The sequence below is a fragment of the Phalacrocorax carbo genome, chromosome 2, assembly GCF_963921805.1.
Source record: "Phalacrocorax carbo chromosome 2, bPhaCar2.1, whole genome shotgun sequence".
NCBI classification, from domain to species: Eukaryota; Metazoa; Chordata; class Aves; order Suliformes; family Phalacrocoracidae; genus Phalacrocorax; species Phalacrocorax carbo.
Genome location: NC_087514.1, coordinates 98845267 through 98867937, shown reverse-complemented (window position 1 = coordinate 98867937; position 22671 = coordinate 98845267). Strand labels below are relative to the sequence as shown.

Genomic DNA, 22671 nt, shown 5'->3' with positions numbered 1-22671 from the left:
GAGTGGGGTTGTTGAAATTGGTGCTAGCATGGTTCTGGCTTCAGTGTCTGTACTACTGTGTCCTTCAGAAGGTCCTGGCTGCCTGAGATTGTGCCCGTTTGGTCCCTCAGGAGGTTTAGCTCTAGGTGGTTGTCTCTTCTGATGTGCCCATTGGAAAAAAGGAGGTGGAAACTGGTTCCTAATATGCTTGCAGAGAGTTCATATAGCAGCCTGCTGGTACATCCAGCTCTAGAAAGGTACCACAAGTGGCTTTCCAGGGCACTGGCAGACTTAGTTTGGTGCTGCTCCTGTGGTGGGATCAGTGAGCTTGGAGAGGGAAGAGCCAGCAGCTTACTTATTACAAGTCTCCCCTATGCAGTGTTTGTTGTTTTTTTTTTTTTTCTGGAAGGGGTTTGTTGGGTTTTGAACCTCTGTGATATTATTTATTGAAATGTTGAGGGATTCAAAATTGCTTGCATGGTGGGACATGTGGTTGGTCTGACTTCCGTCCAGATACATCTGTCCAGCTCTGGCTGTTTGCACTTCCATGATGAAATGCAACATACAATCACATGGAAATAAAAGCATACTCACTGGCTGTCAGTTCAGCACTTTGCAAATTGTTTAGTAGTAAGTGTAGCAGTGATAAGATCCAGGACAGTAAATCCCCATTTTTGTGTAATTAAAAAATTTTTTTTTTTTAAATTGGGACTCTCTTAGGTCCTAGTCATTCAAAATGCTTTGATGATATAGCCCCTACATTCATGATCAAAGCTTTTGTTTGGCAAGGGAGTCTTCTCCAGGACTGGTGGGAAAACAGCTCTGTGGTCATGTGTCTGTCCTTGTCCCACCACACCCAGCAGCAGTGTCAGAAGCACAGTGTAAATTTATCACACCATGTCAGCATGCACTTTCATTTTCTATTTTTAAACAGAGAAATTTAAAAATCCCATCACCACTACAAGTTCACTCTTTGGTACCCTGGGGTGTTTATTTTAAGCAGAAGCAGCCGAATTCTGGGAGTGATGAAGCAGTACTATCATGTGACAACATGGAATAAAGGCCCTTGAAGTGCCCAAGGTCCCATACTTAGGAAAGGAAGTCCTATTTACCTGGCCTACTGCTATGTGTCAGAAAATCTAATGATTCAAATCACTTCTGTTTACTTTTTTTTTTTAAAGCACCCCATAATTTCAAAGGGGGATAATTGAACCAAGATGACCTGCTTGGTTTCATTATCCAGAATACTAAGGACTTCAGATATATTTTTAATTAGTTTGTTTTTTGAACTCCCGATTTGATAATACAATGTACTAATTACTTCTTTAAAGGTAAGCGGAACAGAATGAAAAGCTGTAACAGTTGCTGAATACCTGAGCACCCTGGAATACATCTAACTGACCAGACTTGGCAAGGCTCCCCTGCTTTCTATTATTTTAAAATCCTCCTCCTATTTTTTTTTTTTTTTGGTGACCTAGAATTTCCAACACAAGAAGAAGGGAATATCTCTGAAGTGTTTGTCTGCAGCGTTCTTATCTTTAATAGCTTCTTTGAAGGAGCCCGTATGCACTTTGCCAGGGGCATAATTAGTATCTTTCAGCAATGTGTGTAGATATGAGTGTGTCATCAACATGCAGTTGTACAACAGCTTTCACTTTTACTGTATTTTCTACCTCTGATCAAATTTTTCTTAATAACTTCCATTACAGTGCATTTCAGTTACCTTTTGTCTCTGTAATTATTTACAGGTTAAAAATATTGTGAGTGGAATAATACAAGGCTAAAGGGGGAAGGAGAAACTCCCTGTGAGCAATAGATCTTTGGCAAAAGGTGGTAATAGGAAGGCTATGATTAGGAGCCTACATTTTAAGAAGTTTTCCCATGATCAATTTTCTAATTAAGCTGGGCCTCTGGGAGTTACATGCTAGAGAATTTCAGGGATTCCTAAATAAAGACGGTTTAATTGAGATCTCACAAATTGAGTTTTCAGGCTCTTCTAACAACTGTTCCGCAAAACGTGTGGCTGTTCGTTTTCTTTGAGTACTGCAGTGACTTAATGATCTGATGATTTATTACAATTTTGCAAAACCAAAGCAGAAGATCTCACTATAGAACGTTTGTCTAAACTTCAGTAACTTCCAAAATTCAGTGCCCCAGTCCTCTCACAGTTTGCTCTTAAACAGGCTTTTTAAATGTGTTGTTTGGATGGTAGGCTTGGGGGCCTTTGATCCCAGTGTTCTCTCTCAAGTCTTAATAGGAGGGATTGCCTGTGCCAGTAGATACCTGCAGAGGTTTTCCATTACAGCAGGAGAGACCCCAAAATAAAAAACCTGGGAGCTCTTAATTTTGGGCATGTTAGAAAACAGCTGTGAATTTGCCTAACTTTTAACGAGGCAGAAGGTACACTTGCCTAGTAGCTAATATCAATAGGAACGCTGGACTTTGAGAGCAGGTGACTGCATGAATCATATTCTTGAAGCACCAGCCTTCCAAGGGAGCATGTTGCCACCTTGGAGACATGCTCACCAGATCAGAGTAAGCACATTAAATAGCACAGCAACTTGATTAAGCTGGAAGCAAAGCGTCAAAATGCTGACACTGTCCAAAAATACTTTGCAGTCTGGGTTAGTTTTTAGAATTCCAAAATAATATTAAAACATGCAGACATACAATAATTTGTTTAAAATACTGGAAGAAGCCTTTTATCAATTTTAGTTGTTAAATCATTTGGGTTTTGAGACTAAAATTTTAGGTTTTGTCTCTTAATTGACATCAAGATGTCAATCTTTGATTGTCAGAGATTGAAAATACAAGAATAAATTTCGGGGTGTTGAATCTTAATTGCACAAGCCATTTCATAAAAATTTGCTTGCTTTAGTAACTGTAATCTCACAATTTCGAAGTTCTTTTTTAAAGTTAGGAGTAACATTGAAGTGTAAAATATGATGTATTTCTCATTGTGCAACCATTTACTCCACCTGTGGAACGTGCTGCTCTGGGCTGGTAACTTGCTCTCGCAGTGGTTTAGGACAAATCAGTGTTGGCAAGGAGAAGTGAGTATGTGGCTCACAGTGAACAGCACGTGTATGAAGAACACAGAGAGCCTGGCGACCAACACCGTGGCATTATTCCTTCCCAGGGGATGGGAGCACTGCTGGAGGGCCATCCTTCCAGGCATGCAGCAGAGGATATGTCTTCACATCAGTGTGTACCTACTGGGAGATTTAAGAGCTGGGAAGCGCTGCTGAGTGCAAGATGGAGTAGCCTGTGTGTAGTACTGCAGCTGAATGAAAGTTTTTCCGTGCTCTTCCTGTTTTGGGGCCCCTTTCTGATGTTAATGATTCCAGTATCTACCCCTGCAAAAAGCCACAGGATGAAATAAACTCATGGAAACAGGAGACAAATCTTGCGGTTCAGCCTTTGTATTTGCCACAGACTTACTCCGAGTCCCTCAGCAAGCTCCTTAGTTTTTCTGTAAAATGAGGATAATTGTTTAACTCTGTGTATCTGTATTGGCGTAGCTGGACGTTGATTATTGATGAGCTACTGGGAAAAAATCTGAGTGCTGCAGTGGCAGCAGCAGCACTTCAAAACCTTGCTGCCCACAGTTTTCAGTGCCCAGGTGGGCAACGTAAAGTATTCTGGCAAAGGCAATTCCTGCCCTTCTTCCCAGCCGGAAAACCATGAGCCTGCTTCTGTAACTGTGAACCTACCATAGGTTCAGTGCTCCCCGGAAGACTTACTTTGTGCTAGAGATGTGGCTCAGGATCTCTTGGGTATGAAACACAGCCTGGTAGTCGTTTGGGAATGGCAGCGCATTGGTTTGGCACTTGCAGACTTGTCTTGTTCATGGTGGAGAGGAACATGAAGTCGGGGGTTGAAGTATATGTGGGAAGTGATGGTTTTGAGGTTCACTGCCAAATCTAGCCATGTCAGTGGAGGTAAATTGCCTTGAGATTGTCAGATATGAATTGTAGATGTGAGAAGAAGCACTCTGCTTGGTTGGTGTGGTAGTTTTTGGTTTTTTGGGGTAGGATTGGTTTGTTTGTTTTTTAATATTCAGTAGTCTGGTACTCTGGTGTGTGTTTTGTTAACTTTGGAAAGTGAACATTTTTTTTTTCCTGCAGATTCCTGCCTTTCCCCAACCTTACTCCATTTCCCTAGAAAAGGAACAATTTTTACTTTGGCTTTTTGGTTTTAGCTGTACTGTTTTGAAGAAGGGACCGAGAAGAAAATGGGTTTTATGTCACTACACTAGCCGATAAGCTAGCCGTTACACTAACCATCTTGTGATTTGTACAACAGCAGAAGAAGGGAGAGTTTGAGCATCGGCATGTTTGAGATCTGTTTTATTTCTGTACTTGGGATGGCCTTTTCCTCCCTCTCGCTCAGGCACTGGGGAGCTCCCTCTGGGACTGTTCCTGCAGGTAGAGTCAGACAAGTGAGATACAGTTGCTCTTTCCTATAGAGTTTGTGCAGTTCATTCTCTTTTAGCCTTGCTCTGTGAAACGACCATGAAGTGCGGGCATAAATTACATTTATTCACACTTCAGGGACTTGGCGCTGTCCTGCCAGAACATAATAAGTAGGACATATAATAAATGAGCAGCAGGCCCTAAATTTTAAGCATTGAGATGCCAGTACATTGGGAGCATTTGGGAGGCAAGGTTTTTCCACCTGCATACAGCCCCAAAATGGGGCCGTGTGTCAGAGGAGAAGCCAAACCTCTGGACGCAGCTCGTTGTAGGGCTTGGCATGCTGCATGTTTATCGGGGCAGGCTTAAGTCCCACATACCTTGACCTGCCTTGTGCTTAAATCATTCTGATGTCTTAAATTGTTTTAAGATTTTTCCAAAGCACATCTGGGTTATGTTTAATTGTTAGGAGGGGAAAAAAAAAAAAGGAGCTAGAGGGGGAGTTGGTGTAAATAATTCATGGAGAAGAATCCTCCAATTTTGCAGAAACCACAGCCCAAATTACAGAGAAGCCTCTTGGATTGAGATGATTTTTGTTGTGGTTGTAACATACCAGGGTTTGAATCCTGTCCAGATGAAAACATTTGGTTTGTACTTCAGTAAATATTGTAGAAACACTGCCAGCTAATTCTGAAGAGTAATGAAATAGTGCTTTTGGCAAAGCGCATGCACTTTCCATACTTCTGATTCCACTCTTCAGATCCAAATTCAGAGGTTTTTTAATATGTTTAGCTAGTCCAAGACAAAAGTTAATGTAATATAATGAGAAACAAAACATACCGTAATTTAGGAGGGAAAATTACACATTTGTCAAATAAAAAAAATTAATAACCTCATTAGTAAAATAAAATGGCTGAAAAAGAGTATAGTTTATTCTATTAATCAGGCACTTGCTGCTGAGGTCAATGCATCTGTGTGTACAGGTTGCATAAGCATCAATTCTGCCTACTGTTAGTATCAAGCCTGAATTTTGCATATGCAAAGGGTAACATCTTTCCAAGAAAACTGCTAAAAGCAGCACCATGGCTTAAAAAAACCCATATTTTGCTTTGTACTTATTGTTGTATAAGCATCAAATTATAATAACAGAGGACATAAGATACATTTGTCATCCTTTCATATGCATTAGGCTACACTTTGTGTATAGTTGTGGTAATTGTTTTTCCTATATGGTTAGGTTTTCTTTTGTGTTGCTCTCACAATAGGAGCGAAGACAAAAATACTCAAGAGAATTTCAATAACAAAACTGCAGATACTGACGGAAACAGTTGCCAACATACTTCAGACCTAATTTTTTTTAAAGAGCTGCATATGTTCCCTTCTTGTAATAATTCATAGCTCATTGTAACCATGATGAGTGAATTTAAAAAAGACAACTCACCATTAATGACTTTCTCAAAATTTGCCACCACAGCAGTATCTGATCACAGGAGCAGTAACTGCTGCTCTGATACTGGTGAGGAGAGGGTACCTGGGGTTGTGTTAGCTGTCTGAGCTTTCCGCATGGCTTGCAATCCCTCAGTCAGTCACAGCGATTTGTTAGGCTTTCAAAATCGCATGATGAGGGCCAGCTTTGGCAACTTGGCCTTCCCGCAGTGATTTGGAGGAGGGGGAGGGGGCTGGGAAGTTCCCTCCAGGTTGCTGCCTGGCCTTGGCCATAGCTTTTCTGCTCTCAACTCTGAGTTAACAGCAAATTGTTAAGTGGGAAAAGGTGAGTGGCACATGTCCAGATCAGGTCAACAGCACTATCAGATATACTCTGGTTAAAGCGGCTCGATACAAGGTGTCCTTCCTGCTTTACTATATTTGTTACTATTTAATGTCAGTAATTCTTTCGGTATCTTCCTTCTCCCGTTGCTCCGGCAGCCTGTGTCCATCTGCTAACTTACCCCTCGCCGCTCACCTCTTCCTCCAGCCCCAACACATCTGAGCCCCTCCCTCCTGCTCTGCTGCTGCTGCGTGCCCTTTCTTTCAGCTTAGTACTTCTGCCACGGCTTTTCCTTCCTCCTCAATGTATTCTCTTGTGAGGGCAAGTGCTTTTATGCAAATACTGATGCAAAACAAATCAACTGTCTTGAGGGGGAAAAATAAAAAACATTTAGGAAGCGTGTGCCTAGACATCATCAGGACAGAATGTAAAACGTGCAGCTCCTACATGAGATTGGAAACATACTGTGTTTCATGTTTTGTTTCATAACATAAAATGATATATTAAGCTACGCATTCAATAAGAAAAAGTGTGCATAGAAATTTTCCAAATCTTTACTTGAGAGCTTGTAACATTACATTACAGTTACAGCATTTATTAATGGACTTTAATTTCCTTAGCCTGGGATTTTAATCTGAATCAGTTCCCTGACCTGATTCACCACATGGCCCCACAAAAAAATTATACTGCCACAGTTGAGGTGGTGGCACAGGAATATGAACAAGAGGCCAGATGGAGGTAGATGCTCTGTAGACCATTTTTGATGCCAAGAAAAATGTCCACACAGCCAGAGACAGTCTAGATGGTTCCTTGTATGAAGTGTCTTCTAAATAAGTGGTGGGAAGTAAAATTTTATTTTCTAGATTACCATCAGATTTGCTGAGTGAGCAGGTTTTTCAGGCACCTGCTGATTGGGTGCATGGCAGGATGGGTTTCTCAATGTGGAGGGCTGCTTGCGTGCTCTCCCCAGGTGCTGGAGGGCTGCTCCCCTGCTCTCCCCCTTCCGCCACTGCAGGGCCCATGGTAGCAGCTGCCTGCACAACTTGGGATCTCCCAGCACAGAAGGAGACTTGTAAAATTCAATACAGCCACAGGCTCTCATAACTCTCTCGCAGATTTTAATGCTGTTTTCTTGGGGATGGAAAGTGAGGAAGGGGGGAATTATATACCTAGAGTGCTGAGACCTGGCATGCACCACCTCCCCAGGCACAGATGTTGTCCTCTATCCAGAGCACTGCAGCTCTTCCCTTTTGCTGTTGGTTATTAATTAAATTCCAATGTCACTCTTTAGATTACCCTGGGTAGGCTTTGAGAATCATGCCTTGGTGCTGGGGGGGGCAAGAGGAAGAGGAGGGATGATTGCTCATCTTTACTCTTGCTGTCTGGCTGGCAAAATATGTGCAAGAATGAACCGACATAACTGCTCTGCGGGTTTCTGTTACTGAGTGCATCCAGACAAAGACTAAAACGTGCAGAATAGCGTGTTGTAAATTAAAAAATCAAGAAGGTACCCACAACTGTATGCTCTGTGACTGTGTATATATATGCATCTGGTGAACCTGCAGTTTTCCTTATTCTCATGCCATTTTGGATGGTTTTTATCATCTTGCTGTCATATTATTTGTCATGAAAATTGTGTTATACAGGGAGAAACCTGAGAGCAACAACTCTCAACTAAGTCTGTCTGTAAGGAAAACCACCATGTTCTTAACTTGAGATGAAGACAGGCCAGATTTATGAGGAAGGGCAATATATTTTGTTAGTCCCACTGATATAGTTGGAAAAAACAAACCAGCTCTTGAGTGCACATTCTTCTCCACATGTCCAATGGTCTTAGATGTGGTTACAATAATACTGCTTAGTATTGTTTACAGAAATTAGCAGCTTTGAATAACAACTGGGTTCCCCTGTAGAGGTAGGCTGTGGCATCATATACGCATCCCTGTCTGGTCTCAGAGATTGTGAGGGATATTTAGGACAGGAATCTTTATTGTAATAAATAAGGTGAGTGCTCACCTAGCTTCCATTCTTAACAGTGCAGCTTTGTTCGTATGAGCTTCATTAGTTCTTCAGACATGAGAAGTCTGAGTTTTATTTCCGTAAGAGGAGTCCTGGGGGGTTCTCTTAGATCTTTGCTTGGTGTAAACCACCAGTGCCTGTCAACCACTCACATTTACATGTTAGGTGTTGCCTAATCAACATAATTGTAATTCTTTTAACTTGGATGAAATCACGATGTACTTACAGGCTTTTATTCCCTTCAGTTTGCTCATAAAACAAATTTGCAGTATCTTGAGCTTGAGCAGCCTGTTTCAGTATTTTAAACCAGTGTTTTCTAAGCCTTTTGGATATGTTTAGCTACATAGACTTAAAAGGAAAGTGATTTCAACCAGCTCAACCCATAGGTGTGAAGAAGTTCTCAGTATCTGAGGCTACTCCAGAACTGAAATCTTATTATAAAAGACAATGATAAAAATATAGTATTCTAATATAAAAAATAAGCAAGAAAACTCAAAGCTTTTAGATTTCTTCAGTGTCTTCCATCCATAACAATGCTTAAATAGAACAAAAATGCATGTGTTCAGCCTTTTTCTTCTTTCTGTTTTGCAAGTCAGCTTTAATAAATATATAGGAAAAGCTTGGGGGCAGGAGGAGGGGAGGAGGCGACCCAGACTGAACACCAGCTTTTCTCCGAGGTCTCATATTGCAGAGCACTTAGATCAGTGAAGTGAGGGCTAGCAGGACTCTCCTGTGTTATTGGACCTTGCTAGTCTAATTTATCTGGAAATGTACTTCCCAAACAGTCCCAGCTGTCCCAGGAATGCAGTTTAACCATTGTTGTTCATAGTTCTCGATTGGAAAGAATTAAAAAATGTCATTCTGACCAAAGATTTATGCACTGAGATTACAATGATTGAAGACCAGGATTCAGGTGAAGTTTGTATCTGCTCTTGCACTTGAGTTAGACCCTCCCTCCATTCTAAGCAGAATGACACAGTACGATATTTTATTCTGTGCTTTAAAAAAAAAAAAAGATTGCTATTGTAATAACATTTTGTAACAACATTTGTGTTGCAGATGATAATTTTTTTTTCTGGTTGCTGTTGAAAGCAGCTGACAAAAAGCTCAGGGTTGTGGAACACTAGGGAAGATGAGGCTTAGAGAATAAATGTTATATCTGCTCTTCTATTTTAGTGTCTTGGAAGGATAAAATTTCTGACTCTTTCTCTAATTATAATAGAGAGATTTTAGTCTGTGTTTGAATCTCATTTTGAGGGTTCCTAACAGTAAGTTTCTTTTACTGCCATCATTTGTCAATGCATTAATATGCTGATGGTGCCAGACTTCAGCTCCTGATTAGAACTGAATGCACAGTACAGACTTGCAGACCTAATGACTTCTGAATCAATACCACAGATTTGGGTGCCTAGATGGAAGGAAAAAGGCAATTTCTTTTTCAGGCAGCACTGTCCTAGAGTAACTGTTCTGGAGTTTTCCAGTTAGTTGCTGTTGAGATTTAAAGCTCCCTTCCAAGCAGAAGAATTAATGTGCCTATCAGCACCTCTTACCTACTGTGGTTGATTGCTTAAGGGTGTGCCAAAAAGTTCTGGGCTTGCATAAAAACGCAAAGTTTTCTGTAAGCTGCTATAGCTCCCATGCCTTGAAATATGTCAGCAGTCTTAATTTGATCATTAGTCTATATAAATATGAAAGTTGTGGAATGCAAAAGGCTTTCCCCCAGGCTAACCATATGTGTCCATATATTTATGTCTAGGTTGGATGGATTAATACGTACGTTACTTCAGAGGGGAAGAATTGTTGTGTCCTACTGTAGTGTTTCTTCTAGTTGTCCGAGGGCTACCACCGATGCACAGAATGGGGGGCTGGTGGGGAGTTTCTCTCTGCTTCTCCCCACGGCAGCCGCAGTCCCAAAGGGGAGAGACCAAAAGCAAAGGTCTTCACAGGTGGGGGACTAAGCCCCACATGACCGGTCACTCACTGCCCCCCAGTGGGATGGGGTAGAGAAGTGGAAGGGTAAAAGTCCAAAAACTCATGGGTTGAGATAAAGACAGTTGAATAGGTAATGCAAAAGCTGCGAGTGAAAGCAAAGCAAAAGAAGGAATTAATTTGCTACTTCTCATGGGCAGGCAGGTGTTCAACCATCCCCAGGAAAGCAGGGGCTCCATCATGTGTAATGGTTACTTAGGAAGACAAACGCCATCACTCCGAACATCCCCCCTTCCTGCTTCTTCCTCAAATTTATATGCTGAGCATGACATCATATGGTATGGAGTATCCCTTTGGTCAGTTGGGGTCAGCTGCCCTGGCTGTGTCCCCTCCCAGCTTCTTGTGTGCCCCCAGCCTGCTCACTGGTAGGGTGGGGTGAGAAACAGGAAAAAATTATGCCTTGACACTGTGCAAGCACTGCTCAGCAATAGCTAAAATATTCCTGTGTTATCAACACTGTTTTGGTCACAAATCCAAAATATGGCACCATACTAGCTACTATGAAGAAAATTAACTCCATCCCAATTAAAACCAATACACTCAGGAAAGGATGATTCATTGCAGAAACAGCCTACCCCAGTCTTTGCACCGTATTTAGGTATCCATTAATTAAAATGTAATTTTTTGTAGTTAAGAGTATTTTGTACAAACCTGGTAGGAGCAGAAAATATGCAACCCAAAAATAAGCTTTAGTTAGTTGTTGGCAATGGCAACACCAACAGCTCAAAACCAAACAAAATGCAGAATTGCCGTTCTGAAGAGCTTGAAGCCAGAAGCGTTTCCTAAGGAAGCATCAGCCAAATAGCCCCTACTTCGTGTTGTTGGTCTGTAGCCCAGCTGTCTTTGTTCTTTGTTTTATTTAGCTACAGGAAAATAATTGAAGCAATGAGTCCCCAGTCTCCACTTCTGTTGACTTTCTATTTTTTCCTGTTCTTCACCAAAAAAGTCGTCTCGTGAATAAGCAGAAGGCTCCTAAGGCACCTGCCCCTCCAGGGGATAGAGAGAAGACTCATTTCAAAGTAGAAACTAATATGGGGCGTAAGGGAAAGTGTCTATTAGTTGTCAACAGTATTTGTACATTTAAAAATAGGTATTAGATTGCTACAGTCATGTCGTTTCCTGATGAAGTGCAGGGAAGCCTATGCGCTGTTGTGTGACACGCATAAAAGAAATTTTGTGCAAGAGTTAAATTTAAATTACAACCCTTTATTGTTAAGCTTGTGAATCCTCACTTCTCTCTCACTGAATTGCATGTTGTATATTACCCTTGTGCAAATAAGGCAGGTTAGGGTGAGCATCATGGGAAGCGAGAAATGAGAAGCAACATCCTCAAGAGGAGCACACGAGGAATCAGGAGACTTTTGCTCTTTTTCTCTCCTTTGCCAGGGACCTGCTAGGCAAATTTAAGCATCTCAACGTCTCAGTTTTCCTCTGTGTTTAAAATTGAACCAGAATACTGCAAAGCATTGTGTACAATACTATAGAGGTCTGCAAAGCATTGTGAAGTTTAAATACTAATATTTTATTGTAATAATAACCTAAAAATATTACTGGGGTGCAGATTGATTTGTAAATGCTCTTTTTTTTCTTCTCTCTGGAAAAGCTGTAAGCTTCTAGTTTGTGCGTCAAGACTTCAGTAAGGCACTTAAGCACACATTTGAAATTAAGCATGTGCATTAGTCCTTTTCTGAATACACAAAGCTATTAATTAGGGCTTGTAGCAAGACTGTTTGATTGTCTGAAATATGAATAGAATGTGCTTGGGGGGGACACCTCTGCTTTTCAAGCACATACGTATCCTGTTGGTAAAAATTAATAAATAAAAAAACACCAGTTAGTCACGCACTAGTGTGACCTTCCATCTCCGAGTCCCCGTCTTCCCTTGCTATGTATAACACTAAAGTAGGTTGTGATCAATATGGTTAGTGCAGTAAGTGAATGTAATGATGCTAATGAGCCACTTCTTTATAATGATCAGGTTCTCCAGCCCTGCCCAGCAACATGGTATATTTTGGAAGCTCTCAGGATGACGAGGATGAAGAAGAAGAGGAGGAGGAGACAGAGGACACAAAAACAGCCACAAACAATGCTTCATCATCATGCCAGTCAACCCCCAGGAAAGGAAAAACGCATAAACATGTACCAAATGGGCAAGGTAGGTGCTAAATAGTGCTGTTCTCTTGCGCTGCCTGGTAAAGAAAGTTATGAGCTAAATGTGCTTAATCCTTGTCCATCCTTATGACTGGAGTGAAAAAGGATACAGACCATGATGGGAAAATGGAGTGAGATGTAGTGTTAGCATCTTCTGCTTTAACCTGTTTCTCCTGACAATCTGAGCTCCACCAGATGTAGAACTATAACTGCAGGGCTGGAATTATATATATATATATATATATATATATATATATATATATATATATACATATATATATATATATACACACACACACACAAAAAAACAAAACCCCCCACACACTGGAATTATACAGACGCATAGACACACACATACATGTATAGGCACACACAGTCACTCTCTCTCTGGCTTTTTTGAGACTGATGTTTAATCTAGAATGATTTTATTTTATCAAAGTTAAATATAAGTGTTCATAAGTGTTATCAAAGCATGTGACGGGGCAACACTTAGTTTGTCACATGCAATATTGATACCACAATTGCAGTAGGTTAAGATACTGCATTCATGCTGTCAATTGAAAGGTTTTATGGAAGAAGTTTTTTCAAGTCAGTTATTTCTTTGCAAACCAACAAAAGCTGCATTCATTACATAGTATTTCTGTCACAATGTCCTTGTGCCATACCTTGATAAATGGATCCGTGTATGTTGCAACATCACCTAGTGTAAAATGGAAGACCTAAAAGTCACACTGAAAATTTTCTAAGCCTGCTATAATGCTCCACTGCCAAAGTCTTGTGTGATGCGGTGCACTCTCCAGCAAGACCTCTTGTATCACAAAAACTCTGCCTGATGTAATTTCAAAATGGAGCCTGTGCTCGCCGTTCCCTTCCGCAGTATTAGTTTACCATGAAAATCTTTCCTCCTGGTCACTGCCCACTCAGCTTTCCTCCTCCTAGTAGAAGGACTGAGAGGAAGGTCTCTCTGTAGTGCACTTTCTGAGATATGGTTGTGACATGTGCTTGATTTTTTTTTTTTTTTGTTCTTTTGTGCTACTCTCTGCTCTGAAGAATAGATTAGTAGATCCCAGTTATTTCACTGGGCTTGTCCTCATCTCTGCTTTCAAAAGGGAATTTTCTATAAAGGATGCCCTTGTTACATACATCAGAATTATTTTTCATGACTATGTCTGAATCTGTTTTTTATTGCACACCCAAGCTCAAAAACTCTCTTTTTGTGAACCATTTGTGGAGAAGTGCAAGGGGATGTTATGCCTAATAGCATTTCAACTGTCAGCTGTGAGCAGGAGCTTTAATGCTATAAGAGCCATGGATCAAAACTTGGCACTTTGGATTGATTTCTAAATAAACCCCCCAAAATAACAGGCCCAAAATTATACATATGAAAAATGAGATTGCAGGTAACAGAACTGCTGCCATAGAGTTTTAAATGTGATGTATCATTACAAAAGGAGCTGATTGCGTTCCTTGAGAATGTCCCAGATGGCAGCCACTTTGAAATTAGCTCAAAACCAGAGACACCTGAAATCTTAATTGGGGGTAAGTAAAGGCAAACTTAATGAGCCATCTAATGGCTTCATAATCTTTATCAATATAGACCAGAGTGAGCATAATGAAGCTGTTGCTTTAATAGATCTGCAAAAGACCTTTATAAAATACATAGGAGACAGTGTGAGATGTTTTGACAAAGGTGATAAAACAGGAATTCCCAGAGAAGGCAGCTACTTCTTCGTCATTGTAATATCTTTTTCTTCTTCTTCTTCTTTTTTTTCTAATTAAAATTTCCTTACCCAGGAGTATTCCCATTTTTCAGTGTCTGTTATTTTGGTTGACAGCCAATACTATTTTTGTTTCCTGTGAATAAAGTAGGTTCTGCTTCATGTGTGTCTGTTTTAAATGAGACCACACACAAAGGCAGACCAGGGACGGGTGCAGCAAATGAACTTAATCTAGCATGAGAGTCTATTTTTAATGAATTAAAGTCTTTTGTTTTTAATATACAATGTGTAGTCAAGCACTTTGGACCTGAAAATGCTAAGCATTTGCTATGACATAAAACAACAAAGAGCTTGATTAATGTCATTAGACAATGTCAAATAATCGCTTTCTACTAAATGAGGACCAGAACAACTTTCCTGGATGAAGTAATTTGTCAATATCCTCTTTTGACACCAATATGGGGCATTATTAGGGTTGCACACCAAACTATTTGTTATAACCTAACTTGTTGAGCCACCTTTTGGACAGCTAACTCAATTGAAAACACCCAAGTATGAATAAGAAGCACATATAACACGTGGCATAGCTTGCTGCATGAATTGAAGTTAATTAGCTCAACTGACTTGTTGCCTTCCAACCTTACCATTTATATAGATATATTTAAAGCATCAGATTGTTACCTGTGCCTTTTCATCCTCCTTTCTTAGTACTTGCGATGTGCTGAACACATATCTAGCTGTTAAAGAGCAAAGTAAAATGTTTGGCAGGAGAAGTGTTTATCCCCCACATTCATGGGAGTGTGGAAAAGGGGTACGTAGCAATGTGCAGGTCTTTCCTTTGTGCAGTACCTTAGCGCAGGTAGCGGTAGTCTTGCAGTTAAAACGTTTTCGAAGATATTGCTGTGCTGGCCACAAGGGAAAAAAGTAGAGCCGTGCTCTTAAAAATTGGTTTCATGTCATTGCCAAACTTCAGCTGATTAGGCTGGGCCTGACATATGTTAAGATAAGATAGCAGCAGATAAAGGCTTGGATGTCATTGGTGGTGCTTTGTGCCTTGGTTAGAAACTAGAATTAGTTCTGGGTAGGTATCTCTTGTGTCGTGTGGGTTGTTCTGCATGTAACTCTTCCCATTACTGTCTTTTTCAGCGTGCTTAAACTTAAAATGAACAATTCTCACTAAGAGGAGATACTATCTAAAGGCTTTCAGGTTTTGTTTGCAAGAGAACTGTTCTCTTGTAGAGTAAAACGTGTGAGTGGTTCTTACTTGCTTACGGATTAAGGTGTGATCTCACAGTATATGTCATAGATTAATTCAGGTCAGAGAAGACCCCTGGAGGTCATCTAGTCTTACCTCTTCCGCAAAACGCTGTTGATAACTTTTTTGACAAATTCAGCAATAAAATTGGCAGAAGTTTGTGCTTTTAATTATATATGACTTTTGAGGAGGGGGTAGATTTTTGAAGCTTTCTAAAACTTGGTGTGGAATTTTGGTCCTAATCAGAATGATTTTAATTGAGTTAGGATTTACAGTGGGGTTAATATGGTAAAGGGCCAGAAACTAATCAACTGAATCACTTGGTCTCCATATAACTGCTGACTTCAAAAGGATATTTCCCCAGCTAAGAAACCATATGAACATTTAGTTGGAATAGAGAAATCCCTCTTGCTGTTTCAGTCAAGGATTTAATCTTTTTAAAGCACGTAGTTCCCTTTTAACTTCAGACCTTCTAAGTAAGTTTGTGGTGCATTTAAAAATTAACATACGGAAAATTAGGGGTGATATGGTGCTGCGTATTGCAGCAGATAGAGCAGAGGTTCAGATAACTCTGTTGTAATTGCAGCCCTGTTACTGACCCTGTGGAGCGTGGGTGTGGAAACCCCGTAATTCTCAGTGTTTAGGTCCAGAACACCCAGCCACGGGACGCCTGCGTGCTCCTCAGATGGATATGCTTATTTTCCAGCTTGCATTTTGTACGCATCTCAAATGACCATCAGTCTATCTGAGACTATTACATGGCTTTGAACGCAAAGAATTCAGTGGAAGAAGCAGGCAGGAGCATTGGCTTAAACAATGTGTTTTTTCTTCAGTGTAGATTCCAGGTGTGGGGAGAAATTTCTCAACCACAGCCTGGATGACGGGGCATCTTGCCAGCATGGAGGAGGAGATGGAGAGACATTGATCTATTAGAAAATTGACCTTATGTAAAGGGAGGAGGGTGTCAGTCATCAGCTGCTGCAGGCTGACGTGCAGGGAAAGGAGGTTCTCTGCAAGTGAGCTGTACTTCACTTCCCTCGGGGACAGGGAGGTACCGAGTCTAAATTACATCTCCCCACTGCTTGGAGGAAATTCCAAGTTGTAGGTAAGAGGGTAGGCTTAGGTCTCTGTTTCTTTAAAACTAATTCTTTGGATTCCTTACAACTAAATAAATCCTACTTTGATTTCATTCTATGGCACAATGGAAGGTTTTCTCTGCAGGCTCCTGAAGGAAAATGTTTGCAGGTGCCAAGTGTTTTGTTAGGCAGGCTGGGATTGGGAGCTGGAAGATGCAGTTAGGGAGTTGTTGGGTTATCGGTCCCATCACAAGAGCAAAAGGGGATAGGCGTTACTCTACTTGAAAGGGCTTGTGGACTGGAAAGGGCCTCAGGAGGAGCAGTGTACACAGATACACTTGTGTAGACAACTTTGAAATTGCAGGCAGCAGGCTACAGTTCTCTCATAATAGTTGGCTAATTTCCTCAAGAAGGATGATTGCAGGATTAGGTATTTCTCACACCAGCACAGCAGTTCAGATTTGGAGAGAAGTGCACATCTGGGCCAACATACTTGGGAATGTCGTGTTTGTCTTCAGATGCCTGAGATGGACAATTAAGTTCTAATTTACATTTAGGAAAACAGCTAGCCATCGTTATTTGTAACCAGACTTCTTCATGAAGGAGAGTCTTGTTTCCGTGGCTGGAGCAAACCAGCTCCAGTGTGTCAGAAAACCTACTGGCTCAGAACCGGTTACTGGTCTGTGCTGTGTTTTGTTAACATGGTCAGATAAAAAATGCTCTGCATGCCTTTTGCCTGAAATGAGCGGGGGAGCAAATTGTATAAAGCCTTTTTCCTTGGGGCTCAAATTTCAAAACAGATCTGGCAGTAGTGCATAGTAAGCAGGCATCACTAGAAATACTATACTCTGCTTTAGTGCTGTCTTCCTTGCTTACCAGAAATACAGAAGAATGTTTCGCTTCTCAATTTGCAATGGATAATTTAGCAGAGTAATTTCCTTACATGTGTAGCAACAAAGATGATGCCGGAAAAGACTGTAGATTTTTTTTTTTTTTCCTCATTTCAGGGTATAGTTCAATGTTTTATTTTTTGTCATTTCAAGATATAGTTCAATGCAGTGTTTGTACATCTTGGGCTTCAATGCCATATCTTTTTACATACATTACCGTTTGACAGTGTTGTGAGGAAATTTGAATTTGAGATTGCAATTCTTTATTTAGTTTTGGTTTTAACTAAATTTGGTATTTGTGGGTGGGTACATAAGACTGAGTCTTAGTCTTATGCATCTTTTTTAGTGAAATTAATCCTGAAGAGGTAAACATTTAGAAGAAAAATATTTTCTGCATCCAGCTAAAATGCAGAATGAGAAAATTTCAGACAGAGTGCTACAATAGTTAATGGGTAGGCAATTATTTTGATGATTTACAGCCTTTTGTTGAAATACCATGGAACCAGTAATTGTTGCAATAAACATTTTTGCACATTTAATTTTTCTGCAAAAATATGTAACATGAAAATTACCCGTTTTGCAGTAATTTACATATTTAAATATGCAAATCAGGCACAACACATTTGGGGCTTTGCGGCTTTTCAGTAGCTAGATGTATGACCTGTGGAGAAGAATAGGGGAGCTGGAAGTTGCTCAAAAAAATTGAATTGTTATCCTGGTGAGAGACTTGTGATAACAGACAGACACTTCTTGTATGGACTTGCTGCTTAGCGAGTGACCCTTTTGATGTTGTTTGTGTCGTAATGGTTAGGTGAGAGTAATGAATTTGTGCTAAGACGAGACACTTGGTATTGAATTTTTGCAAACAGTGGCGTGGTGTCTCATACCAATAGTGCTCCTCTCAATGGCCCGATATATTCCTGTGCGTGTAGGGGTTTAAGCTGTGTTATTGATAGTGTCAAAAAAGAAATTCAGTATTATCTGCTACGGTTCTCCTGTTTTACTTTTGTTAGCATGCAGCTATGGAAATTTTATTGCAGAAATGTCCGCTGACATATTGCATAGTGTTGGGTTAGGGCTGGAGAAGTGTGGAAGCAGTGATACTGCACATTTTTTTATACGACATTGCGGCATCCTTTTCTCCTGAAGTGCACCTTTGCTGCTGACCCTGAGTAGGTAGATTGTGTTGGGGGCTTCAGGAAGACAGCTTCTATCCCGGGAAGTGGTTTATAGAAGTCTGAATGTACCCAACACTTAAGGAAAACAATCGGCAGTATTAAAATACTCTGTTTTATGGAAGCAGATCATTGTTTTAGTTCCTCTGGGAGGGGAAAAGAATTATTGCTTGGGTCCTTTAAGGCAGTTTGAGAGCCACATAAATGTTTTCACAGTGACTTAAAACTGAATTAAAGCCAGAGCAAGAATGTTTTTGTACAGTAACGGATACTTAATGCCAGAAAGTTGATTAATATTACATCTCTTCCCAAACATGATCTATGTAACAACATGAGGTTTGCATTGGAATAGCTGGCTCAGGTTCACCACATTGGCAGGGCTCCCTTTTCTCGTTCTGAAAACAAAACTTCTCCCTTTCACTCTTATCTTTCCTCTTTGTTTTGGATAGTTTTATGAATGCACAATCACTTGCTTTACATGGCACGAGCTCTGCAACATGCAGCATACGTGTACATGTATGGTCCATGCCTTTATCTTCCAGACACTGACATAAAGCAAAAGGGTTCATACATCAGTACTCTGCTGTCCCTGCCACGGACTCCCCCGTTATCTCAAGTGTAAAGTGTATCTGGTATAGGAATAATCTCCAGGAGGGCTTGGGAGAGAAAGCTTCGCCTATGGAGTCAGCAGTTGGCTGAACCCAGTCCAGTAATTCTGCTGCTTGCGCAGTGAAAGCCTGATTATTGTACATATTGTAAATTGGCTTCTGAATGGCTGGCTGGATGTATCCTATAAAATATTTGCGTGCAAATTAATTTGTAGGAATGCTTCAGAAAATTGCTGAAAACACAATAAATGTTTATAGCTCACGACAGTGTCAACTCCTGTAGTAAATGCTTAGTTAATCTGTAGTAATTGAGCACATCTGTGGCTTTATTTGATCAAAAAATTTTTTGCCATTATTATAGCTGCACCTAGGACACGCACAATTTGCAGAGTTTGCATTGGTTTGTGTAGGGATTCTTTATCACAGTTCCAAATTAGATACCCCAAAGTCCCTATATGGGATCCTGGGTGAATATTGGTGCCTGGGATCCAGTTCCCCCAATGCAGAGTGCTGTGATGCATCCATGGGGGTCACGTCTGCCATAAGGTTTTGCTCTGCTGCCATAAATTATACCAGTGGTTTAAAAACCCCCAGTGCTTGCGAGTTTTGAATGTAGTGGTTCAGTTTCTTTGCATTTGATCATCATTGCTAACAAAAAGATCCACAAGTATTTCACTCCGGGATTCTTATTGTTTCAGCTTAATAATAATAGTAGTAATAATAATAATGGCGGCTTTGGAGGATGTGGCATTTTGAGAATGAGCATTCAGATAGATGTGGATAAAAGGATATCCCTTTATTCTGTTTGAAGTGTCTGAACACTAATAATTTACTTGTACTTTTAATTATTTGTTAGTAGTGCTCTTACCTTTAACTAAAAGCTACTTGGAAATATAGAGCTGGTTAAGGTAGCATAAAATAACCATGATTCAAGACTACAAAAGACTTCTGCTTTAATAATGTGAGTTTCCCAACTCATGTGGGTTGGGTGTTTTTTTATGTCTTTCTGTTTATTAATGAAATTATTGCTTCAAGGATTAAATCTTTATTGACTACTCTTCCACGAGTAAAAAAGATAACTGGGAGCAGAACACTGGATATTGCTCGTATCAGAGTTATCTCTAGGGTGGGAGACTGTAGCTGGGACATACCTATATCTGGGCTTAGTGAAGCATAAGGTACACCTTTTCTGTTTTTCTGAATGCCGCAGAAATATTGAAGAGCTGGCAAACATGAAGGAGAACGCAATTCGGTGCATAAGAAGACACAAAAGAATTAGTAATCATTTTATTGTTAAATCAGATTTGGTCTCAGTAATATTTAATGCAGTTTTGGGTTTGGGGTTTATTTTTCTTCTTTCTTTTGAGAAGTGGGTGTTTCTGTCTTATTATCAGTCATTCTTCAACAATGAGATTTCTTGGGCTGCTTTTTGGTCTTTCCTGGTGATTTAATCTTTTCACTGAACTGTCTTACTAGCTATTAGGGCCAGAGTTTAATCCTGTATTGTACTCTCTAAGTCTAAATAACTTACTTCTACATTTTTACTCAGATGGGAGCAAAATCGGAAGCTAGGGGATTTTCTTCTTCCTCTTAAATGCTTGGTTTGTGACAGTGTTTTGTAATTAATCAAGTTAACGGTTTGATACTTGTTCACATAATATGTTTGTAAATTTTGCAGAACTTACTATTGCAGAAAGGCTTTTATACCTATCTAGCTGGATATAACAATATTCTAGGTGTTGGAAGAAACAAACACTGATTTTTATAGAAACTGATACCATCTACTGTATAACTAGAGACAGCTTGACTAGCACTGTTTTGCATCTACATCTCTCCTGTTTTATTGTGTTTTCAGGCTTTAAGCTTTTTAAGCCTTTCCTGTGAGACTGAACATTTTTTCTCTCCCATTTCTCTCTTCCCCCTTTCAAGAATCTTACAAATTAAGACAAAAGATAATTACTCAGAGGGTAAAACTGGCAGGGTTCCCACGACACTTAAAATTAATGAGCTGTTGCATATAAAATATACCTTGTCTCATGTTCGCTGGGGTTTGGGTTTTTTTTGTGAACCATAAAAGTGCACAATTTGGCTTCTTGGCTGTGTTTTCTGTTTTAGTAATTTTTGGTTTATAAAGTGGCAACTGAATACAGAAAACGAATCTCTCTGACTTATCGTTTCCGTATGAGCAGATCAGTATATAAAATTTATTCCCTCCGAAGGAAAATATCACTTGCAGTGATGAAATACATATTAACGAAGCTGCTATCAGTTGTTTGTGCCATGTCTTATTAAAAATAAATAGTCGTGCTTCATGCGTCTGTAGTGCCTTCCATCTGATGTGAGAACTCCTTACAAAGGAGGATAAATGTGTTGTCATGAACTCCCCGAGAGGGGTTGGCAATTATTATCAGTTCCATCACTGGAAATGAGACACGGAGGTTACGCGACTTTCACTGAAATCGCTGAGAAATCCTTGGCTGGCTGGGGCAGCGCCAGTTGCTCCTGAGCTCAGGAGTGATGGAGCCACAGGGGAATTTGTGGTGACTTCGCTGCCAACGGCTTTTCTCTCGTTCTTACTCAATTCGTGCAAGAGGGAAGGAAGAGAGGAGGAAGAGCAATTGCAATTTTTAATTTTTTACATAATCTGCTTCAACGCTCATGACTGGCTCAATATGATAAGTGAGCTGAATAACAAATTTGTCAAAAGCTTTTGGAGGTGCAGTGGGAAGGGTTTTGGAGGTAGGTGTCTACTCAAAAGCAGCTTAGGTGCCCCTCTTCTGTCCATCAGGACTGTTGGTTGTTTATTACTATTACTGCTACTACTACCATAATTCTACAGGTCATCTTTAGAGACAGCTGAGCATCACAATTTAGATGAAAAGGTATGTATCGTAGGTCTATCACATTTAGTCACAAAAGAAGGCTTTCATTTCACAAGAAAACAATAAACTAATTCATGTAGTTAATATTCCCAAACAGGTAGTGTGTGTTTGTGTGTAATGAATATGATTTTTAGATAATTGTGCTATTAAGTATTTATGAATTTTCTTATTTATGTCCTTTTCTAAACCAGGGCAAAAAAGGCAGGGACAAAAAACAAGAGTAGGTGAGTGGAGAAGGCAGGAGGGCACTTGTCCTTGTGGGTGTTGGATCACAAGCCTCACAGACCCTCTGTCAAGTTCTTCACTGAAGAGGGAGCAACACTGACATAAATTAGTCACCAGATTTTTGATATACAAACAAACAAAATGAGACTTGTGATGTGTTTGGGTTTTTTTTTTAAACCCTCAGCTCTTCCTGTTCCCTGACAACAAAAGAGCAGTGACTATTGTTAAATATATTCAGCAGGGGGACAGGAACAGAACTTGCTGAGGTAGACTTGTATACGTTTGCATAATCTTTATTCTACAAAAATGTGGCTTCTGTTCTTTCTTATTCCTTCACTTCAGCAGAAGGCTGGGGTGCTCAGTGTAGGTCCCTGCATTACTTTGTATGACATCCTACAAAACGGTTTTAGTATTTTCCTTTCTTCATAGAAGTACCTTTTTCTATTTGCAGGTTGTCTGTTATAGGCAAACTGTTGTTAGTTTGGTTCAGCAGTTTGGATACTGATGAAAACAAGACATGC

The 22671-nt window shown here is 40.1% G+C and overlaps 1 protein-coding gene across 3 annotated transcripts in view; it reads left to right on the top strand.

Moving 5' to 3' along the window:
* Positions 1 to 22671, top strand: part of JARID2 (jumonji and AT-rich interaction domain containing 2) — a 226087-nt gene that overhangs the window by 162943 nt on the left and 40473 nt on the right. For all 3 annotated transcript variants that reach the window (XM_064443643.1, XM_064443644.1, XM_064443645.1), the window contains one exon: positions 12149 to 12325. In XM_064443643.1, the coding sequence (XP_064299713.1) occupies positions 12149 to 12325 (177 nt within the window). The remainder of the gene's footprint in view (positions 1 to 12148; positions 12326 to 22671) is intronic.